The sequence below is a fragment of the Haematobia irritans genome, chromosome 1 (assembly GCF_050003625.1).
Source record: "Haematobia irritans isolate KBUSLIRL chromosome 1, ASM5000362v1, whole genome shotgun sequence".
NCBI classification, from domain to species: domain Eukaryota; kingdom Metazoa; phylum Arthropoda; class Insecta; order Diptera; family Muscidae; genus Haematobia; species Haematobia irritans.
In genome coordinates this window covers 187,847,203-187,871,362 of record NC_134397.1, presented here as the reverse complement: position 1 = coordinate 187,871,362, position 24,160 = coordinate 187,847,203, and the positions used below count along the sequence as shown (strand labels likewise).

Below are 24,160 nucleotides of genomic sequence, written 5' to 3'. Positions count from 1 at the left end.
TTTCAATAAAATTTGGCACACTTGACTACACTACTAATTGTACTCCTAGTTCAAAATTTCAACCAAATTGGGGTAAAACTCTGGCTTCTGGGGCCATACATGTCCATATCGGGTTCTATTCTGAGCCAAAACACATACTTGTGCCAAATTTGAAGTCGATTGGACTAAAACTGCGACCTAGACTTTGATTACAAAAATGTGTTCACGGACAGACGGACATGGCTATATCGACTCAAGAGCCCACCCTGAGCATTTTTCCCAAAGACACCATACGTCTGTCTCGTCTCCTTCTGGGTGTTGCAAACATATGCACTAACTTATAATACCCTGCGCCACAGGGTATAAAAAAAAGAATTTTCATTTACTGTATGTCGCTTTTCATAAATATTATGAATAATTTCATATTCCTCAGTTGCGAAAGGAATGGTTATTTCACTTATAATGCAAAACATTTCCTAAATATGATTTATGTATTCATAGCCATTTAAAACCAGTATTTGTTTAATATATGAAATTTGTTCATAAAATTTATGAACATATCATATCATTGAAAAATTCTTGTGAACACTATGCCAAAAAGAAATAAATTGCTTTAGCATGCGTGTTGATTTTTGTCACTTCTTCGAAGGTCATATATTTAAAATAATTAAATTAATTTTTTTATTAAATTCTAGTAAATACCCAGCATTTCAATTAGTTTACTTCTATTCCAGAGGAAATTTTGCAAAGAGGGATGAAAATGGATTTATTGCGATTTGTTGTAACCTGCATACATATATTTTTTATATGACATACTCAACTTATGACGAAGGTAAAGGAAAACTTTTCGTTTCTGTTGATCCTGTCGTTGACGTGGTAGGATATGCGTGGTATGATTGTGGCTTAATTGCTTGAATTTGTGTTAAAAGGATTTTGAATAAAATACTTTGTAACATTTGCTAATAAATAATTTATTTACAAATACACTGACACAGAGACAGATACATGTACATTCACATTCAGGCACCTGTATGAAATGATGTTAAGTCCTTTTTGGGACACTCACACCATGTGTTAGTTGGGTTAATGCCTTACTTATACATGTGCAAATACATACATATACGTGTGTACACATAAACACACACACTCTCACACTAATAAATATCCTAATTAACTATGAAATACGAGAACTGGATGGCATAAACGTTTGCTCCTTTGTTTGACAACTTATTTTTGTAAACGAAAACGGCGACGCAATGTTGATGGTAAATAATCTTTGGACGACTTGGATTTGGTAGCCTGTTGGTATTGGTGTTGTTGTTGTTGCTGCTGCTTTGTTTCCATCTCAATGACTGGAGCCGTAACTGGACCTGTGGTAGGGGTGAAATCCAAAATGTTTGCTTGACCTCCATTTACCGTACGTGAATGACCAGGCAATGTGTTATACTGCTCCTGTATGGTCCTTTGGGCATTGATGGCATCCTGCTGTGTGCGATATTTTATGAAATGTACCTCTGGCCTACTCTCACTGTCCGTCTTGGCTGTTTGCAGTTGTTGAGCCAGTCCTCCGATGTCAGTTTGTTGGGTCAGAACATATATGGCCGTATGCTCTTCACCAGATTGCTTAAAGAGATTTAGAGCAGCCTTCTCCAAACCCTTGTTCTCGGGAGTCCTTATGAAAATAATACGCAATTGTTTCTTTAATGTCGACAATATTTGTTCATTTTCTGCATTATTATTGAAGTGCTCTTCAGGAGCAGCAAATGTGTAGAATTCTTTATTAAATAAAGGCGTTGGTGGAAGCGTTGCTTCATCCACGGTAGGTTGGGGCAGTGGTACATCAATGACTTGTTCGAATAGTTCAGATGGTGTTTCACTAGGATATACTACACCATTATTGGGTTGACCACCCAGTGGCTGATAATTGTAAGCAAATGTTTGAACAAATATCAGGGAAGTTGCAAAAATTATCTGTAGGAGAGGAAAATTCATTCATTAGAGATTTTTTTTTTTTTCAATTTACACATTAGTTTCAAATAAATAATATTTTACTTAAATCTGAATTAGGATTTTTGTAATTTTTGTCATTCAAACTGAGGCACAGCGAAAATATCTAATGAAAGTTTCAATTTGAATTTAGTTTCTAATTTAAATTGCTTCTATCATTCAGTCTTAAAAATTATCCATCTTAGTTAGTTTAATTTTTTTAAATAATTTCCTTATTACTTTAGGGACAATTTGCCTTACTTCGAAGACATAGGACTTTTCATTTAGGGACGCACATTACAAAGATTCGTGTCCGACATTTATCATTGAGTCCTAACAAATCATAAAATTGATCCATATTTGAGTTAATTTTAAGGTTTTTTAAATATATTTTTTTTTCTAATTTAGGGAGCCAGCGTGGTGCAATGGTTAGCATGCCCGCCTTGCATACACAAGGTCGTGAGTTCGATTCCTGCTTCGACCGAACACCAAAAAGTTTTTCAGCGGTGGATTATCCCACCTCAGTAATGCTGGTGACATTTCTGAGGGTTTCAAAGCTCTAAGTGGTGGAATCGGGCAGCACTCAGTGATAAGAGAGAAGTTCACCCATGTGGTATCACAATAGACTGAATAGTCTAAGTGAGCCGGATACATCGGGCTGCCACCTAACCTAACCTAACATGGACCGATAGGGATCACGTTTGGAATAGTTGTTAGCGACCATATACTAAGACGTACAAAATTTTAACCGAATCAGACGAAATTTGCTTCTCCAAGGGCTCCGGAGGTCAAATGTGGGGATCGGCTTATATGGGGGCTATATATAATTATGGACCGATATGGATAAATTTTTGCGTTGTTGTTAGTGGCCATATACTTACACAATATAGAAAATTTAGACCGAATCGGATGAAATTTGCTCCTGTAAGAGGCCCCGGAAGTCAAATCTGGGGATCGGTTTATATTGGGGGTACATATAATTATGGACCGATATGGACACATCTTAGCATGGATAGTAGAGACCCTATATTAACACCACGTACCAAATTTCAACCGGATCGGACGAAATTTGCTTGCCCAAGAGGATCCGCAAGCAAAACCTTGGGATCGGTTTATATGGGGGCTATATATAATTATGGACCGATATGGAACAATTTTTGCATGTGCATTAGAGTACTAAATAAAGACCGGATGAAATTTTGCTCCTTCAAAAGGATCCGCAAGCCAAATCTGGGGGTCGGTTTATATGGGGGCTATACGTAAACGGTCCGTCTGTGCCAACCCTACGGAAAATTGGTGTAAATTGCCACTGACGGGCCCATCACAGAACTGGTACCGATGCTCCAGTTAGTTGCAATTTTTAAATAGCCGTAATTTATTGATTTCCGTACTCGCTTGATATTAAAATCTTTTTGGATCTACACATTTGGTGAAATAAAATTATCAGAATAACCTATTGTTCGACATATTTCAAATGTTTTTAAATATTCGAATGCGATTCGGATGCCCAAACTGAAACAGTTTACTAAGAGTTTGTCCGAGTGTGGGTCCTGAGGACCTATCTATGGAGTGATCCTGCTAAATTGTCTCAGGACGTGTCCTTTGGAATGAGTCCAAGACGTGTCCTAAAGTGTAAATTAACCCCGTCTATGACAAACCCATGTTAAATTGACTGGTCCCTTCCATACATTCTGACCAGAAATGGGACTGGTCCATACACACCAGGGACTAATCCTATACCGATCCTGTGGTTGTTCCATTTGCCGTAGGGAAGTTTCAAGTCAAATCAAATCGATAGCTTGTTTCGTTCGGAACTTAGCGTGATTTCCATAGACGGACAGACAGCCGGACAGACGGACGGACCGACATAGCTAGATCGACTCAGAATTTCACCATGACCCAGAATATATATACTCGTATACTTTATGGGGTTAGACCAATATTTCGATGTGTTAAAAATAGGCTGACAAAGCCTCATCCTATAGTGGAGGGTATAACAATTGTCCATAATATTGTGTAAATTGTGTGTCCTAAAACTAAGGTTGAATAATCTCTCATATAAACTTAATTTTTTTTGGTGTATATTTAGACTAACCTCCAACTAGAAGGCAACAAGTTCTAAGTTACATTGCCATCGGCAACTGTTACCATAATTCGGTTCTGAATTAGATATTTTAGTAGAATTTTTTGCGCAATGCATGCTATAGGGTACATAAGATTCAGTCTGGCTGAACTTTCGGTCGGACACTGAACCAAAATATGTCGTGAGGCCAAAGATTTCTTGTCGTTTGAATACGAATGCGAATTTTGCTTAACATAGAAGACGAATATCTCTGAAATAAAGGGTTTTTCCTTGTCAAAAGTCAAAAAAATTTTCAATGAAGTCGTTTTATCCTTGTAGGTAAGTGATTCGTCTTAAAAATTGGCATCTATATGTGAAGATACCAATTGTCGAATTTGATCCAAATCGGTTCCGATTTAGATAAATCCTTTATAAATATGTTCTTCGTGTTTAGGCAAGTAAGGCCAAACTAACCACATTCTACAAAAAATTCTTGGTGAAGAATTTCGTTCGAAAAATCGATCCAACGCGAAGAAATTTGTTTGACGGTCAAATGCTCATATAATATTGAATGTATGCTTATCCCACTAATGCCTAAGGCTGTCTCAATCTCACGGTATGTAACATTATGATCTTGTAACATCAGTTAGAGCACAGCATCAAAAACTCATTTTGGACGACTTTCTCGAAATTCACCATACCATCGATAAACACTGGTCCTCGACTGGGGTTGCTCAATCGAAATATAAAAGGTAATACTCTTATATATGGGAGCTATATCCAAATCCCAGCAAAAAAATTGGAAGTTGTTTTAAAGGCACAACTTTAAAAGTACTTCCAAAAATGTCCTCCCAAAGATGTTCTTTATTTTTAACTACACAGGAAGTTCTTTTAATTCATTTTTGTTAAACTCTCTTTTTAGTCATATTTTTAATGTGTAATTCTAACTTTTTTTTTCAAATACGTTAAAAATAGATTAAGAATTAATAAAATGGTACAAAATATTTAAATTTTGTCGAAATTTTTTCTAAATTCATTTTAGAAGAATTGTTTTTTTTAATTTGGGATCAAATGTTTCAGACGAAAGTTAGAATGCATTAAAAATCATAACAAATTAAAAAAAAATTGTTTATTTGGCAAAATAGCAAAAATTTTTTCAATTCACATCCAAAACACTGAATTCGGATCACACCTTGAGAAGTGATACAAATTCAGTGCAATGGCTGTTGAAATAGTGAACATCCATCCTATGACAAGTCCATGTTAAATTCATCCCTTCTGCGCAAATTTTGCAACACTTCCGGATCCAAAAAGAACATTTTCATTACATTTTTGGCGACACTGTTTTTACTAGAATCTTAAACAACCTGGACACACAAGTTTCTATCCCATTTTCTAGCCACACAAAATTTCAAGTTAATCGGATTTATATCTAGATCTGAACCGATTCAAATATTTGGCATGCATGGCTAGAAACCCAGCAAAATAGTGTCGCCAAAAAAAGTAGTGAAAATGTTCTTTTTGCATCCGGAAGTGGTGCAAAATTGTCCGAAATCAGTTTTTTGGATGTGAATTGAAAAATTTTGTGATATTTTTCTAAATAAATCATATTTATAATATTTCATGATTTTTAATGCATTATAGCGGTTTTCTGAAACGTTTGACCTCAAATATATGTTCCTTCTTGGTAGGTTCACTTTTTTTAGTGTATCTATTAAATAAACTTTTCTTCTAATACCAAAATAACATATATTTTTGGAAACCCCTTTACATACAATTTGATTTAACATTTCGCTTTCACAAATACAGTTATTTCACTAAAAAAAAACAAAAAACTTTAACATAAACTTACAAGGAATGATTCCATGTTTAAGTTAATCCAACCAAAAATATCACAAAACAAAAGATACTTCCACGGTTAAAAGGTAACGTTCGAATGAAGATTTGTATTTTACAGATATTCAATAACCCTTTTCCAGCACATTACAAGTTGCCTCTAAAGAGTACATAATGTAGTTAAAATATATGCATTTCCTAAGATGCATTCGAAAAATGCAATAAATTTATTCCATCCAATTAATATTAGATAACCTCTACACAGATAAGCTTATTTTGTAGTGTATCAACTGGTCTGGTAAATGCTTCCACATTCAATGTTACACTCAATGTATACGAAGTATTTACACCCTAAACCACACAGTGGTCAGGGTATAATAACTTTGATCTGATAAAAGAAAAAAAAAAACAAGTATATACGGTCGTAAGTTCGGTCAGGCCGAATCTTATGTATCCTCCACCATGGATTGCATAGAAACTTGTACTAAAGACTGTCATCCACAATCGAATTACTTGTGTTGCGGTAACACTTGCCGATGACAAGGTATCTTAAAACTTCTTAACACCGACTTCTCAATTGTAAGTTAGTCCATACCGGATATATATTAAACAAAAAAAAGGCCGATTAAATACGTATATAATTCAGTTTGACAAAATTTTACATAGAAAATTTTGACAAAATTTTCTATAGAAATAAAATTTTGACAAAATTTTGTATAGAAATAAAATTTTGACAAAATTTTCTATGGAAATAAAATTTTGACAAAATTTTCTATAGAAATAAAATTTTGACAAAATTTTTTTATAGAAATAAAATTTTGACAAAATGTTGTATAGTACTAAAATTTTGACAAATTTTTTTATAGTAATAAAATTTTTAAAAAATTTTCTATAGAAATAAAATTTTGGTATATTATTTTTGCGGATTGGCTATATATAACTATAGACCGATATGAACTAGTTTTGGCATGGTTGTGAGCGGCCATATACTAGCGCAATGTACCAAATTTCACCACGTACCAAATTTCAACAGGATCGGATGAATTTTGCTCCTCCCAGAGCTCTGGATGTCAATTCTGGGGAGCAGTTTATATGGGGGCTATATATAATTATGGACCGATGTGGATCAATTTTTGCATGGTTGTTAGAGACCATATACTAACACCACATACCAAGCTGCAACCGGATCGGATGAAGTTTTCTCCTCCAAGAGGCTCCGGAGGTCAAATCTTGGGATCGGTTTATATGGGGGCTATATATAATTATGGACCATTTTGGACCAATTTTTACGTGGTTGTTAGAGATACTTACACTTCGTACCAAATTTCAACCCGATCGAAATTTGCTTCTCTAAGAGGCTCAGCAAGCCAAATCTGGGGATCGGTTTATATGGGGGCTATGCGTAAACGTGGTACAATAGGGTCCATTTGCAATACCATCCGACCTACATCAATAACAACTGCTTATGTCAAGTTTCATCTCGATAGCTTGTTTCGTTCGGAAGTTAGCGTGATTTCAACAAACGGAATGAAGTTAATATAGATGCAGAATTATTTCCAGAAAAACAACAATAACGTTTTAAACCACTATTTTGAAGCAAAACCGAAGGAGTACTACCAAAATGGTATCAAAAAATTGGAAGGTCATTATAATCGTTGTATCGCTCTTGAAGGGAACTAGGGTGGTTAAAATTTCAAGGGCCGATGTTGATTTTGAATAAAACACAAACTATTTAGGAAATTATTGTAATTTGATTTGATTATGATATATTGGTATTACTCAATTATGCATGGAACAAAATATTGGCCAAATGGGCGCCGCGACCTCGGTGGCACACCTTCATCCGATGGTCCAAACTTTCGATGACGCTGAGGCATAATGGAGGTTCTATGCCGTTAATGTGCCGAATTATCTCATCCTTTAGCTCTTGAATCATTGCTGGCTTATCGACGTACACCTTTTCTTTCAAATAACCCCAAAGAAAAAAGTCAAACGGTGTCAAATCACATGATCTTGGCGGCCAATTGACATCGCCATTACGTGAGATAACACGGCCATTGAATTTGTTGCGCAAAAGAGCCATAGTTTAGTTAGCTGTGTGGCAAGTGGCACCGTCCTGCTAAAACCACATATCGTCCACATCCATATCTTCCAATTCGGGCCATAAAAATGAAAATGTGCCTCATCACTGAAGATGATTTTCTTCGAAAATTGATCATCCACTGTTGCCATTTCTTGGAACCATTTAACACTTTGTTGGATTGTGTATCTCTCCATGGTTCAAATTGAGTATGTCTGAAATAGAGATATGTCAAATAAAATTCGGAAAAAAACTTGGCGTTTAGGTGTGGTTCACATTCAACATCGGCCCTTACAATTTAACCACCCTTTATGTTGAATAATAAAAACAAATTTTGACAAAAAAATTGACATGTTCAATTACCTATTCCAATTTCATGCATTAGCCTACAAGCCTCTTTATGTTAGACTTCAGGGTCACAGAAAATCTGTTATCACATGATTAGGACATTTTATAGCCATATGATAAATGTTAGCCGGATTTGGTGAAATCCGAAATAGAATATTCAATACGAACAAAAATTATGCTTCTCTAAGTTTTTCTTTTCAATTATTCAATTCCAATGGTTTAATGGTGTTCTCTAAATTCGATTTTATTTTACAAGAGTTCAAGCGAACCAAGACTCTTTTTATTAAGCCTTGGGGTAGTATTTCATTAATTAATTAACTTTGATGACATATTTATCCATTCGATCCATTATCGATCGAAAGCACGCCAATGCTATTCCGACCATTATCATGACAATATTTATGATGTTTACGGTCATTTGAAAGTGTATGCGTCTCAAAACCTGTAATCCAAACAAAATATAGTTCAATCTGATAAATTCTGAGCTAATTTCTATTCGTGGTAGTTTTGTTGTTTCTCTTTCATCGAATATAACATTGACCACCGAATGAAGGTTCTCTACATCTATCTAAACCAAAGTGAAACATTCAAACCGGGTTTACTGGTAAAATATAATGGGTAAACCATAAAATATTACATTGGAAAATAATTCAAAGCCACATATCGACAGGTCAAGTTGCAACCTACCTACACAAGCCAGTCAAACATCATCATACGCAATACAGGCGTATTATCAAAAGCCTTGTTTGCCCCATCCCCCCACATTGACATGTTAAAGGTTGTAACAGCATCAGTTACTATGGGAACCCAAAAACATGATATTCCACAAATATCTCATAAATAAAAATGCATAAAATTTTCCAAAATAGAATTTCAATTGTTAAACTCTTTCACGATATACACGCCAAAAAAATGAATTGCTTTGCTCGGCAATGAAATTTTAGACCAACGAAATTGTTTGATGGTTTGATTTTAAAGTTGTTTCTTTCAGTCTAACTAAAGTTCGTTGGGTACAAACGTAACAATGTAGACAAATATAAAAAGAAAATAAAACTTCGATGGTGTAAATTTCGTTTCTGAGGAAAAACTGAAAGAATTATTCTTTTTTTTTGTGTGTACACATATAAATATATAGCTCAATAGCATATTGGGGTGGAGGTGAGCAAATAACATGTCGAAAAATTGTCGAAATCAATAGATTGTGCAATAATACAAACTGTTGAGGAAGTGGGTTGCCCATTATATTTTACTAAGGCCTGGAGCTCTATTAAACCTTTAGTAACAATTGGCTTGTCTTTTTTAAACCCTTCGACACACTATTGAACAGGGTATTATAAGTTAGTACATATGTTTGCAACACCCTGAAGAGGACGAGATAAACACATATGTTACACCCAAAGAAAAACCACTTTCCTCCGGAACGAAATTTTGGACAAAAGAAATTCTCCTTTCTTATAAAGTATTTTCTTTAAGAGCAAATTAAACCATGTTCATTCAAATAATGCGTCTAAAAGTATTTAGATTTTAAATCATATGGAAGGCGTTATTTCATCGGATTTTCTTACACGCTCAGACGAGATGCTTAACCATCCTCTAAAACTCAAACAAAAATGGTTCTTATAAATCCTGAATCAGGTGTAATGTCCATATGTAGAAGCTTTAAATTTAACTCCTGGAAGCGTAGAATTTTAACCGATATTCTTGGGAGAGTATCTGTCATCAAATCTATTAGAAATTCTATATATTTTTAATTAACCTACGACAACGAAGAGTTTTCTAAGAAAACGTTTATATTTGATTCATGTTAGTGGGTATTTAAAATTCAATCCTGTCGAACTAAAGGCCGTATATACTTGTTTTCTGCGTAAAATAGTTTTTGTTAAGATCTTGTTTTGTAACCTCCACCCTAGGGTAGGGGGCATATTATGTTTGTCATTCCGTTTGTAACACATCGAAATATTGCTCTAACACCTCAATATTTCGCCATGTCCATCCGTCCGTCTGTTGAAATCACGCTAACTTCCGAACGAAATAAGCTATCGACATGAAACAAGCAGTAGTTATTGCTACAGGTCGGATGGTATTGCAAATGGGCCATATCGGACCTCTTTTACGTATAGCCCCCATATAAACCGACCCCCAGATTTGGTTTGCGGAGTCTCTGAGAGAAGCAAATTTCATACAATCCGGTTGAAATTTGGTACGTGGTGTTAGTGTACGGCCTCTAACAACCATGGAAACCGGAGCCTTTTGGAGGAGCATAATATTCCGATCCGGTTGAAATTTGGTACATGGTGTTAGTACATGGTCTCTAGCAACCATAAACCGCTCCCCAGATTTGACCGCAGGAGCCTCTTGGAGGAGCAAAATTCTTCCGATCCGGTTGAAAGTGGTACGTGGTGTTAGTATATGGTCTCTAACAACCATGCAAAAATAGGTCCATCCATATCGTTCCATAATTATATACAGCCCCCATGTAAACCGATCCCCAGATTTGACCTCCGGAGCCTCTGTGAGGAGTAAAATGCATCCGATCCGGTTGGAACTTGGTACGTGGTGTTAGTACATGGTCTCTAACAACCATAAAAAAATTGGTCCATATAGGTTCATAATTATATATAGCCCCCATATAAACCGATCCCCAAATTTGACCTCCGGAGGCTTTTGGAGGAGCAAACTTTATCCGATCCGGTTGAATGGGCCATATCGGTCCACTTTTATGTATAGCCCCCATATAAACGGACCCTCAAATTTGGCTTGCAGACCCTCTAAGAGAAGCAAATTTCATCCGATCCGGCTGAAATTTGGTACATGGTGTAAGTATATGGTCTGTAACAACCACGCAAAAATTGGTCCACATCGGTCCATAATTGTATATAGCCCCCATATAAACCGATCACCCGATTTGGCTTTCGGTGCATCTAACAGAAGCAAATTTCATCCGATCTGGCTGAAATTTGGTACATGGTGCTAGTATATGGTCTTTAACAACCATGCAAAAATTCGTCCACATCGGTACATAATTATATCTAGCCTCCATATAAACCGATCCCCAGATGTGGCTTGCGGAGCCTCTAAGAGTAGAAAATTTCATCCTATCCGGCTGAAATTTGGTATATGGTATTAGTATATGGTCTCTAACAACTGTGCGAAAATTGGTCCACATCGGTCAATAATTATATATAGCCCCCATATAAACCGATCCGCCGATTTGTCTTGCGGAGCCTCTAAGAGAAGCAAATTGCATCCGATCCGGCTGACATTTGGTACATGGTGTTAGTATATGGTTTCTAATGACCATGCAAAAATTGGTCCACATCGGTGATTAATTATATATAGCCCCATATAAATCGATCACCAGATTGAAATTTGGTACGTGGTTTTACTATATGATATTTAACAACCATTCCATAAGTGGTCCATATCAGTCCATAATCATATATATTTCCCATATAAACCGATCCCTAGATTTGGTTTTGGAACCTCTTGGAGCAGCAAATTTCATCCGAGTCAGTTGAAATTTGGTACATTGTGCTAGTATATAGCCGTTAACAACCATGCCTAGCTAGGTAAATCGATCCCCAATTACAAAAAATTGGTTCATAGTTGTATATAGCCCCCATATAAGCGACCCCCGTATTTCAATTCTGGCTCCCTAAGTACCGTGCAAAAGTCCATATCGATTCGTAATTATTTGTAGACTTACCTACACATACCTTTTTTGTCTGATATATATACGTATGGACAAACTCATAATTTAGAAAACGATTTGAGATACACAACCCAAGTAATTCGATTGTGGATGACAGTCTTTCGTAGAAGTTTCTACGCAATCCATGGTGGAGGGTACATAAGATTCGGCCTGGCCGATCTTACGGCCATATATACTTGTTTCTTCTTCATATGAGGCCGTTTTGCCGCGATTTCGACCTTCAAACGCTCCAATAACGCCATATAATAGTCACTGTTGATGGCTTTTCCCTTCACAAGATAATCGATAAAAATTATTCCATGCGCATCCCAAAAAACAGAGGCCATTACTTTGCCAGCGGACTTTTGAGTCTTTCCACGCTTCGGAGACGGTTCAGCGGTCGCTGTCCACTCAGCCGACTGCCGATTGGACCCAGGAGTGTAGTGATGGAGCCATTTTTCATCCATTGTCGTATATCGACGGAAAAACTCCGGTGTACTACGAGTTAACAGCTACAAACACCGCTCAGAATCATCAACACGTTGTTGTTTTTGGTCAAATGTGAGCTCAGGCGGCACCCATTTTGCACAGAGCGTCAGCATATCCATATATTGATGAATGATATGACCAACACGTTCCTTTGATATCTTTAAGGCCTCTGCTATCTCGATCAACTTCATTTTACGGTCATTCAAAATCATTTTGTGGATTTTTTGATGTTTTCGTCGGTAATCACCTCTTTCGGGCGTTCACCGTCCTCCGTGCTCATTTCACCACGCTTGAATTTTGCATACCAATCAATTATTCCCTGGGACAGAGTCCGGAAACTCATTATCAAGCCAAGTTTTTGCTTTCACCGTATTTTTTCCCTTCAGAAAACAGTATTTTATCAAAACACGAAATTCCTTTGTTTCCATTTTTTTTTTTCACAATAACAAAAGTTGCTTCACAAAAGTCGCTCTATCACACAAACTAATTGACTTACAGACGTCAAATTTTGACACGAATCATTTGAAGGTTTGTACTATATAAAAATAATATGCATTTAATATTAAAAAAATAGCGACGCCATATATGTGTCAGACCGGGGACTTATCATCCAACCTGTTATATACCACGACTAACTTACAGTTTAGAAGACGATATTTTAGAAGTTTTAAGATACCGTGCCATCGGTAAGTATAACCACAACCCAAGTAATTCGATTTTGGATGACAGTCTTTAGTAGAAGTTACTACGCAATCCATGGTGAAGGCTACATAAGATTCGGCCTTGCCGAACTTACGGCCGTATATACTTGTTAATATTAGGGGCGTTGGAAACAGTTTTGTTTCACTTCATTAAGATTAATGACAACATTTCTATACCCTAAACCACATAGTGGTCAGGGTATAATAAGTTTGATCGGCCAAAAAATGTGCCTATCAGAAATATTGATTTTAGACCCCATAAAATATATACCGATCGACTCAGAATCACCTCCTGAGTCGATCTAGCGCTTGGTGTCCGTCCGTCTGTCCATGTATTTGTTGTTCACAGGATTCCGGTCGCAATTATTAACCGATTTTGATGAAATTTGGTACGGGGAGTTTTTTGGAAGAAATCGGATCAAATTTAGATATAGCTCCCATATATATGTATCGCCCGATTTCGACAAATGGGGTCACGTTGCGCTTTTTTTTCAAACGGATCGTCACCAAATTTGGCAAAAGGTAATCTTCTCCATCGCCCTCTAAGTCTGCAAAATTTCATCCAAATCGGTTCAGATTTAGATATAGCTCTCATATATATGTATCGCCCGATTTTTCTAAATTTGACCATAAAACCCTTATTTATCAACCGGTCTTACTCAAATTTGGCTAAATGTACTCATCTATAGCACTAACTATATGTGCAAAAAATCATCGAAATCGGTTCAGATTTAGCTATAGCTCCCATATATATGTACCACACGATTTTTCTAAATTTGGCCATAAAACCCTTATTTATTAACCGATCTTACTAAAAGTTGGCTAGATCCAGTCCTCTATAGTACTAACTATATGTGCAAAATTTCATCGAAATCGGTTCAGATGTAGATATAGCTCCCATATATGTATCACCCGATTTTGAAAAATTCGTCCCTAATAACCTTATGTTTGACCATACAGGCCTCATTTCTTAACTGATCTTACTCAACTCTTGCACAAGGTAACCTTTTGTGGTATTAATCAAACCCGCAAAATATTATGCAAATTGGTTCAGATTTAGATATAGCTTCCATATATATGTATCGCTCGATTTTTCCAAATTTGGCCATAGTACTCTTATTTATTAACCAATGTTACTAAAATTTCAAATTTTGATGTACTAGCCGATCGTACTTATACGTACTTGTAGCTCTTACATAAGAATATTGCTCGATTTTTACAAACTTGTATTTATTACCCACACTAATTTAACGATTTTCTCTTTTTTAATAATGGGCTCAATATTAGTGGCATACTAACTCCGTAGGTGCAATATCAACACAGCCAGTGTTGCTAGAAGTAGGGGAAATTCACTATATGTAGGGGTTTTCTAATATTTAGCGTCTTGTAGGGACGTAGGGCCACAATGTAGGACATTTTCACTCAACACAATTTGTAATAATTCTTACATTTTGGTGGCTCCAGAGGAGGAAATTAGAAGCCGGCAAGGCTTGATCTTTAACAATGTGTAGTAAAATTTATTCCTGTAGAAAATTTTGTCAACATTTTATTTCTATAGAACTTTTTTCAAAATATTATTTCTATAAAAAATTTTCTCAAAATTTTATTTCTGTGGAATTTTTTCTCAAAATTTTATTTCTATAGAATTATTGTCAAAATTTTATTTCTATAGAAAAATTTCTCACAAAATTTTTTTTTATAGAAACTTCTTCTATAATTTTATTTTTATAAAGATTTAACAAAAAAGATTACTAATTTGGGTAGAATTCTACCAACTGCGGCAACCGTGGTCGTAATACAAATTTATATTCTAAGTTATATACGTTGCATATTCATGTTTTAAGATAATAAAGTACTTAGAACCATTTTTGTTTTGTAAAATTTTTCAAATTTAACGAAAAATATAGTAGGGAAAATTGTTTTGGAATGTATTGGAAAGTAGGGAACTTTTTTTTGTCCTTGTGGCAACATTGACTATGAGCTATAGTCAGATTGACACAAATCACCCATAGACATGTACCCCTTAATTCTCTTAAATATGCAACTGCGGTTTATCTCCCAGACCTATATGTTACCCCACAAATGCTTATGATTACTAATTCTATAATGGTGGTTTAGGGTATGATATATTCGCCCCCGCCCGACTTTCTACTTTACTTACTTGTTTTTTGTTAATGCATATTAAAATATTTTAAGTGTTTTGGAATATTATTTGGTTGCTTCCCAATCCTTATTGAACATGGCCAATAATAACTGCGTAAACTTCTAGAACCATTTTGCGGTGAAACGTTGCGTTTGAATAACAGTTATTCGAAAAATCGCAAAAACCATATGTTTCTTTATTTATTCATAAATTGTATATTCAATTTCGGGATAGTACACAAATTTCATTTCTCTCAATTTAATAACTTAAGATATGTTATTTTCTTTTGTGCAAAAAAAAACCTGAAATGACATTATTAAGCCCACCTTATTTCGAAAAAAAAAAAAAATATTTGCTTTCCCGCTACTTGGTTATATGCTATATTCTGTGTTGCCCCCCTCCCCTAACCATAGGTGTTTATATTAATTAATTATCTCACTCCATAAGATTGTGGCTCACCCTAATGTAACCTAATGTGGGGTTTTTGGTTTTGAAAGATGTTTTCATCATTTACAAGTTACAAGATTCGTTTGTCAGCCAACCACTTAACCATCGACTAATGACCGTCTCTTCACTTTTGTGAAAGATGTAATTAATTTTGTGATTTTTATCATTAGATACCCTGAAAAGAAGCTTACCATGCGACATATTGTATTTCCAGCGTAATGTTTAGTTCTTCTGTGATGTGATTACATTTTGTGCCGACAACTTTCAGAGTTCTCATGAAAAAGCATTACGAAATCATGAGATATTTATCATTTCGGGGAAAATGAGATTTATGTGAGGTAGTCTTAGCTTAAATTACATAACATTTGCTATGATAAACGAATACAATCACACTGTTATCTCTCGTGTAAGGTAATTATCATTAAATGCATTATGGCTTAATAATTCAAGGACTTTTTGAGGGGGAAGTGTGTGTGTGTGTGAAGAATTTGAATGTGTATGAATGTTTTGTTATAGACGACACATAAGAATCTCTTTTCTAAATGCTGTCATTTTATTAAAACAACAAGTACATATTGATGATTGATTCAGAACGGCCTAATTTAACCCAATCACCAGGGATCAAATATACGAGAGTTTTCTCTTATATTTCAGGCTTTAGGAATAAAAATAAATATTAATCACCACTTTAAACGAACCTTTATATCACAATGGGCTGAATAGTCCACACACATAGAAAATTTCATTAAAATTGAGCCAACGAAGAGTTTTCATTGATATAATGAAACATTTTCATTAATACAATAAAAATATTTGTTAATAGTACGAAACGTTACGTTGAATTCGTTATAATAACGAAAAAATTCGTTGTATTAACAAATTTGTTTCATTGGTTGACTTTTAACGACACATTTCGTTAATATAACGAAACTTTTTCTATTAGTATCAGTGAGTCGCAAATAAATCGGGCTGCCATTTTAGTTATCGATCTCTCCATACTCTCTCTCTTTCTCTCTCTCTAATATGTCACAACACCGCAACTAGATCAGATTTTGGATTTATATGTTAACAACCAATTTTGTTTGAGTTTTAGAGAAATCGTAAACATATCGTGTAAATTATGAAATAACGCCTTGATTTGAAATCTTAAATCTATAGATTTTTACCGCCATTATTTAAATGATTACGTGGAGTAAAGTCTGGAAATGTTACTTTCAGTTTCAAGCAATTTTCATGATCAGTGCGCCTGCTATACCCTCAAGAAGTAAAATCTGTCTATATCGATGCCTTACCAAATGGACAGATAAATACGATACAGATTTTTGAGGGTCTAAAATACCAGTATATTAACTTCCCAGCAAAAAAAGTGTCGCCAAAAAAGTAATGAAAGTGTTCTTTTTGGATCCGGAAGTGGTGCAAAATTGACGCAGAAGCGATGAATTTAACATGGGCTTGTCATAGGACGGAAGTCCTCCATTTCAACAGCCGGTGCTCTGAATTTGCATGACTTATTTAGGTGTGATCCGAATTCAATGTTTTGGATGTAAATTAGAAAATTCTGTTATATTTTGTTAAATAAATTATTTTTAAAATTTTTTATAATTTTTAATGGATTCTAACGCTTGTCTGAAACGTTTGACCTCAAATATTTTCAAAAATTCTCAACTTTTTCAGATAGGATTTAGCATTTTTTCGACAAAATTTAAATAATTTGTACCATTTTATGAATTCTAGAAAAAAAAGTTAAAATTGCCCATTAAAAATATGAAAAAAACATGTTATTAAAAATTGAATGAAAAGAACTTCCTGTGTAGTTAAAATAAAGAACATCATTGGGAGTACATCTTCTGGAAGTGCTTTTAAAGTTGTGCCTTTAGAAGAACTTCCAATTTTTTGCTGGGATTTTCGGGCAAATCGTACAAAACCTAAGGTTTCTAAAAGCCCGAGGAGTTAAATCGGGAAGCCGGCCTATGTTCGACACACCTATTACTAGCTCTAGAATTGCAAATTCAGACAAATTGTGTAAAAACTATGAATTCTAGAAGTCCAAGAAATAAATTTGGTAGATCAGTCTATGTACGGGCTATACCAAAACATGGAACGATACGGACCATATTCGACACACCTCTTTATGGTCCTAAAATACCTCTAGATTTCTAATTGCACATTGGATAAAAACTACGGATTCTAGAAGCCCAAGAAGTAAAGTCGACAGATCGGTCCATTTTCGACACACATATTTTTGGTACTAAAATACCACTATATTTTCAATTTCAGGCAAATCGGATAGAAAATACAGTTTCTAGACGCCCAAGAAATAAACTCGAATGATCGGTCTATATGGGGGCTATACCAAAACATGGACCGATACACCCCATTTTCATCGCACCTATTTGTGGTTATAAAATAGCTCTATATCAGGCAAATCGGATAGTAAATACCGTTTCTATAAGACAAAAAATAAAATCGGGAGATCGGTCTATATGGGGGCTATACCAAAACATGGGCCGATACGGACTATTTTCGACACACCCCTTTATGGTTCCAAAATACCTCTAGATTTCCAATCTCTGGCAAATCGGATAGTAAATACAGTTTCTAGAGGCCCAAAAGTAAAACCGGGAGATCGGTCTATATGGGGGATATACCAAAACATGGACCGATACACCCCGTTTTCGACACACCTATTTCTGGTCCTAAAATACCTTATATTTTCAATTTCAGGCAAATCGGATAGAAAATACAGTTTCTAGGCGCTCAAGAAGCTTAATCGGGAGATCGGTCTATATGAGGGCTATAGCAAACCACGGACCGATAGGCACCATTTTCGGCACACCTTTTGATAGTCCTAAAATACCTCTAGATATCCAATTTCAGGCAAATTGGATAAAAACTACGACCAAACCTGAGTCACAACATATGATTATTAAATTATTTAATTTATCAATACTTACTTTCTACTGTATTTAAAATATATTTCAAAGATCTTAACAAGACAATAATACACTACCAATGACTAAACTCAAATGCGGTAATTCGTGAGGTTTCATCCATAGAAGTTACGACTATACGGCGGTTGACACATCAAATGGATATTTTAGTGATCAACAATGCAGTTGTTTGAACCAATGCGTGAAAGGTCGCTTTGTCGTGGTGAAGAGTGATCTGACTGCGGTGGTTGGTTTTCGTGATTTTTTGGAAGACAGATGGTTGTGTACAACTCAGAATTAATTGTTCTGAGTTGTTCTAGTGACAGAATTCCGACATGTACTGTTTTTTCGAAAAAAGAAGGCAATTTGCGGAAGTGCTTCTTGCGCGATCAACTTTTGTTGTATTTGGCTAATATTTAAACAGCCACACAGTCGACTGTTGTTTATTTTTGGCCTCATACGCGTAAATCCTCGATTTATCGACCAATCGACACGAGCCTTTGTTTGAGCAATTGCCAAATTGCGAACAATTTTTTTTTGACGGTCAAATGTTCATGCAATATTTATTGTATGCTGTACACAAAGAAAATTTCTTTAAAATTGAGCCAACGAATTTTCAATTATAACGAAACATTTTCATCAACGCAATGAAAATATTCGTTAATAGTACGAAAGTTACGTTAAATAACAGAAAGTTCGTTGTTAATGTTAAGGCTAAGGTCAAAGTCAAACAAACTTTTCTTCATGTAAAGATAACCATTTTTATGTCGAATCATTTAACTATGAGGACTAAAAACTTCAATGAAAAGTTAATCGACGTCGGGATAAGGAAAGAATCCTTATATCAGAGAAATGTATCTTCTACACTCAGAAAAGGAATATGATCACCTCAATCATAGCTGATTTCGTTAACCATGTATATTTTTGGGGCTCATAGAAACCGAAGTTTTTATACAATTTGCCTGAAATTGAAAATCTAGATTTATGTCAGGACCATAGAGGGATGTGCCAAATATATATTGTGTATCGGTACTGGTTTTGATATAGCTCCTTTATAAATCGGCCCTCCAATATAGTGTGTATCGGTCCATGTTTTCGGCATAGCCCCTATAAGACCGAACTCCCAATTTAACTCCTTGGGTTTCTGCAAACCGCAGTTTTTATAAGATTTGAAACGAAAACGTTTATAGGATTTAGTTAGATCCGTATGTTAAGTCCTCCAGACCGATTTCACTTTTTGATGGTATAAAACACGCACTGATCATGAAAATTGCTTGAACATGAATGTACAGTTTCAAGATATTACTTCTCGTAATCATTTAAATAATGGTGTTAAAAAACTACAGATTTTAGGATTCAAATCAAGGCATTACTTCATCATTTTACTTCTCCTAATTTATTTTTAAATTACCATCTTCTCGCATCTTTCTCGAAACGAAAAATTAACTAAAAATAAAGAAAAAATCTTAGCGACAGATCATTCCAATTTAAACCACGCTGTAGTTCATTCCTACTATTTTTGTGAAGTGTACGAAAAACTTCTTCTGGTTTAGATAGAATTGAACCCATTTGTAAATATGTCATTGACTATTTACAGCCATTTAGTTCATACAATTTTTTGAGAGCTTTAAAAGAATTTAATAAATTGAAGAAGTATATGCGGCCGTAAGTTCGGCCAGGCCGAATCTTATGTACCCTCCACCATGGATTGCGTAGAAACTTCTACGAAAGACTGTCATCCACAATCGAATTAATTGGGTTGTGTTATCTTAAAACTTCTTAACATCGTTTTCTAAATTGTGAGTTAGTCCATTCGTGGTATATATTAGACAAAAAATGTATGTATAGGTAAGTCTACAAATAATTACGAATCGATTTGGACTTTTGCACGGTACGTAGAGAGCCAAAATTGAAATATGGGGGACGCTTATATGTGGGCTATATACAATTATGAACTTGATATGGACCAATTTTTGTGTGATTGGGGATCTATTTATCTGAGGGCTATATATAACTATAGACCGATATGGAACTAGTTAGGCATGGTTGTTAACGGCCATATACTATCACAATGTACCAAATTTCAACTGACTCGGATGAAATTTGCTCCTCCAAGTGGCTCCAAAACCAAATCTCGGGATCGGTTTATACGGGGGCTACATATGATTATGGACTGATAAGGACCACTTTTGGCATGGTTGTTAAATATCATATAACATACTAACATCACGTACCAAATTTGAACCGAATCGGATGAATTTTGCTCTTCCAAGGGGCTCCGGAGGTCAAATCTGGGGATCGGTTTATATGGGGGCTATATATAATTATTGACCGATTTTGACCAATTTGTGCATGGTTGTTAGAGATCATATGCTGACACCATGTACCTAATTTCAACCGGATCGGATGAAATTTGCTTTGCTTAGAGGATCCGCAAACCAAATCTGGGGATGGGTTTATATGGGGGCTATATATAATTATGGACCGATGTGGACCAATTTTTCCATGGTTGTTAGAGACCATATACCAACACCATGTACCAAATTTCAGCCGGATCGGATGAAATTTGCTTCTCTTAGAGGCTCGGCAAGCCAAATCGGAGGATCGGTTTATATGGGGGCTATATATAATTATGGACCGATGTGGATCAATTTTTGCATGGTTGTTAGAGACCATATACTAACACCATGTACAAAATTTCAGCCGGATCGGATGAAACTTGCTTCTCTTAGAGGATCGGCAAGCAACATTTGGGGGTCCGTTTATATGGAGGCTATACGTAAAAGTGGACCGATATGGCCCATTTTCAATACCATCCGACCTACATCAATAACAAGTACTTGTGCCAAGTTTCAAGACGATAGCTTGTTTCGTTCGGAAGTTAGCGTGATTTCAACAGACGGACGGACATGCTTAGATCGACTCAGAATTTCACCACGACCCAGAGTATATATACTTTATGGGGTCTTAGAGCAATATTTCGATGTGTTACAAACGGAACGACAAAGTTTATATACCCCCATCCTATGGTGGAGGGTATAATAATAACTTTAATTTGGATTTTTCAGATTCTCTAAATAAATTTATTAATACTTTAGATTTAATTTATTTTTAAAATTGTTAGTCTGTAAGGATTGTAATCCAAAGACTTAAATAAATAAATAAATAGACTTCATTGAAAAGTTTATCGACTTTTGGACAAGGAAAAAATCTTTATATTAGAGAAATGTGTCTTCTATGCTAAGCAAAATATGCATTCGTATTTTAAGGACATGAAATCTTTGACCGCACGACATTTTTTTTTTCAGTGCAAATACAAAACAAGTATATTTGGCCATAAGTTCGGACAGGCCGAATCTTATGTACCCTCTACCATGAATTGCGTAGAAACTTCTACAAAAGACTGTCATACACAATTGAATTACTTGGGTTCTGGTAATATTTACCGATGGCAAGGTATCTTAAAACTTCTTAACATCGTCTTCTAAATTCTAAGTAAGTCCTAAGGATGGCATATGACTGGGCAAGACCCAGCAGCCTTAATTTTGACCCGAAGAAGACACCATTAAGCCTATTCACTAGAAAGAACCAAAATTTTCTAATATATCGAACCGATTATTTTTTTTTTTTTTTTTGCAAGACGAACCAAAGTCCTTAGGAGTACCCATAGACAGGAAACTGAATTGGAGGAGCAACATCGAAGAGAGTACTAAGAGATCCTACAGAGGTTGGGCACTGCGCAGAGGAGCTGTGGACTAGTGGGTTAAATTACACCATCTATCAAGTGGTCGAAAAAATAGCATCGGAAATTGCTTCAATAAAAAGTATACCTATTAACTACAGTCGCCACTATTGTTGGTAACAACTATACACGACCTACTGAGAACTCTAGCTACGGAGGGTTTTAATACCGTCTGTTACGCAAACTAACTCAAAATTGCCCACTAAATCGAACTGAGTTTTTGGACAAGACGATTCCACTGTCTGATAAAATGAAGTATTTAGGAGTAACCGTAGAGAGGAAACTGAATTGGAAGAGCCTCGTTATAGTGACGGCTGAGAAATCGTACAACGTTTGGGCAGTGCGCAGAAGAGCTGTAGGCTCTATATTATGCCTGAATCCAAAGAACTGGCGCACTGGATATATGAGAGCGTCCACAGTGGGCATACGTCCACTATTAATGGAGAGAGTGTGCAATATAGAAATTTTTCCACGGATCCAACGAACATATTGTCTTGACTAAACTGGGAAAATTAACAACACGTCAACCAGAGCCTTTGTTCCGATACTGGACTTCGGACCTGTAGAGGTTTGGTAAAAACGAAGCCGCCATAGCTGCGATGAGATTGAAGATATTGTTAGACTGGACGGAAACACGACGAACCATCAAAGGGTAGTGGTAACATATATCAGACAAAAAAGCTATATATAGGTAAGTCTACAAATAATTACGAACCGATATGGACTTTTGCGCAGCAATTAGAGAGCGAGAATTTAAATATGGGGGTCGCCTTACATGGGGTCTATATACAATCATGAACCGATATTGACCAATTTTTGTGTAATTGGGGATCGGTTTATCTGAGGGCTATATATAGACCGATATGAACCTAGTTAGGCATAGTTGTTAACGGCCATAACAGGTTGGCTGATAAGTCCCCGGTCTGACACATAGCTGGCGTCGCTAGTATTAAATGCATATTATTTTTATATAGTACCAACCTTCAAATGATTCGTGTCAAAATTTGACGTCTGTAAGTCAATTAGTTTATGAGAAAGAGCGTCTTTTGTGAAGCAACTTTTGTTATTGTGAAAAAAAAATGGGAAAAAAGGAATTTGATAAAATACTGTTTTCTGAAGGGGAAAAATACAGTGGAAGCATAAACTTGGCTTGATAATGAGTTTCCGGACTCATCAACAATAAGTGATTGGTATGCAAAATTCAAGCGTGGTGAAATGAGCACGGAGGACGGTGAACGCAGTGGACGCCCGAAAGAGGTGGTTACCGACGAAAACATAAAAAAAAATCCACAAAATGATTTTGAATGACCGTAAAATGAAGTTGATCGAGATAGCAGAGGCCTTAAAAATATCAAAGGAACGTGTTGGTCATATCATTCTTCAATATTTGGATATGCGGAAGCTCTGTGCAAAATTGGTGCCGCGCGAGCTCACAATTGACCAAAAACATCAACGTGTTGATGATTCTGAGCGGTGTTTGCAGCTGTTAACTCGTAATACACCCGAGTTTTTCCGTCGATATGTGACAATGGATGAAACATGGCTCCATCACTACACTCCTGAGTCCAATCGACAGTCGGCTGAATGGACAGCGACTGGTGAACCGTCTCCGAAGCGTGGAAAGACTCAAAAGTCCGCTGGCAAATTAATGGCCTCTGTTTTTATACCCACCACCATAGAATGGTGACGGGGGTATAATAAGTTTGTCATTCCGTTTGTAACGCAT

At 35.8% G+C, this 24,160-nt stretch overlaps 1 protein-coding gene across 1 annotated transcript; it reads right to left on the bottom strand.

Moving 5' to 3' along the window:
* Window positions 1–983: 983 nt before the first annotated feature.
* On the bottom strand, window positions 984–23,080 carry LOC142233838 (uncharacterized). The gene is made up of 3 exons (XM_075304898.1): window positions 22,995–23,080; window positions 22,705–22,867; window positions 984–1,950 (listed from the first exon to the last, which is right to left on the bottom strand). The coding sequence occupies exons 1-3, from the start codon at window positions 23,078–23,080 to the stop codon at window positions 1,207–1,209; spliced, it is 993 nt and encodes a 330-aa protein (XP_075161013.1). The 3' UTR covers window positions 984–1,206.
* Between the last annotated feature and the right edge of the window lie 1,080 nt (window positions 23,081–24,160).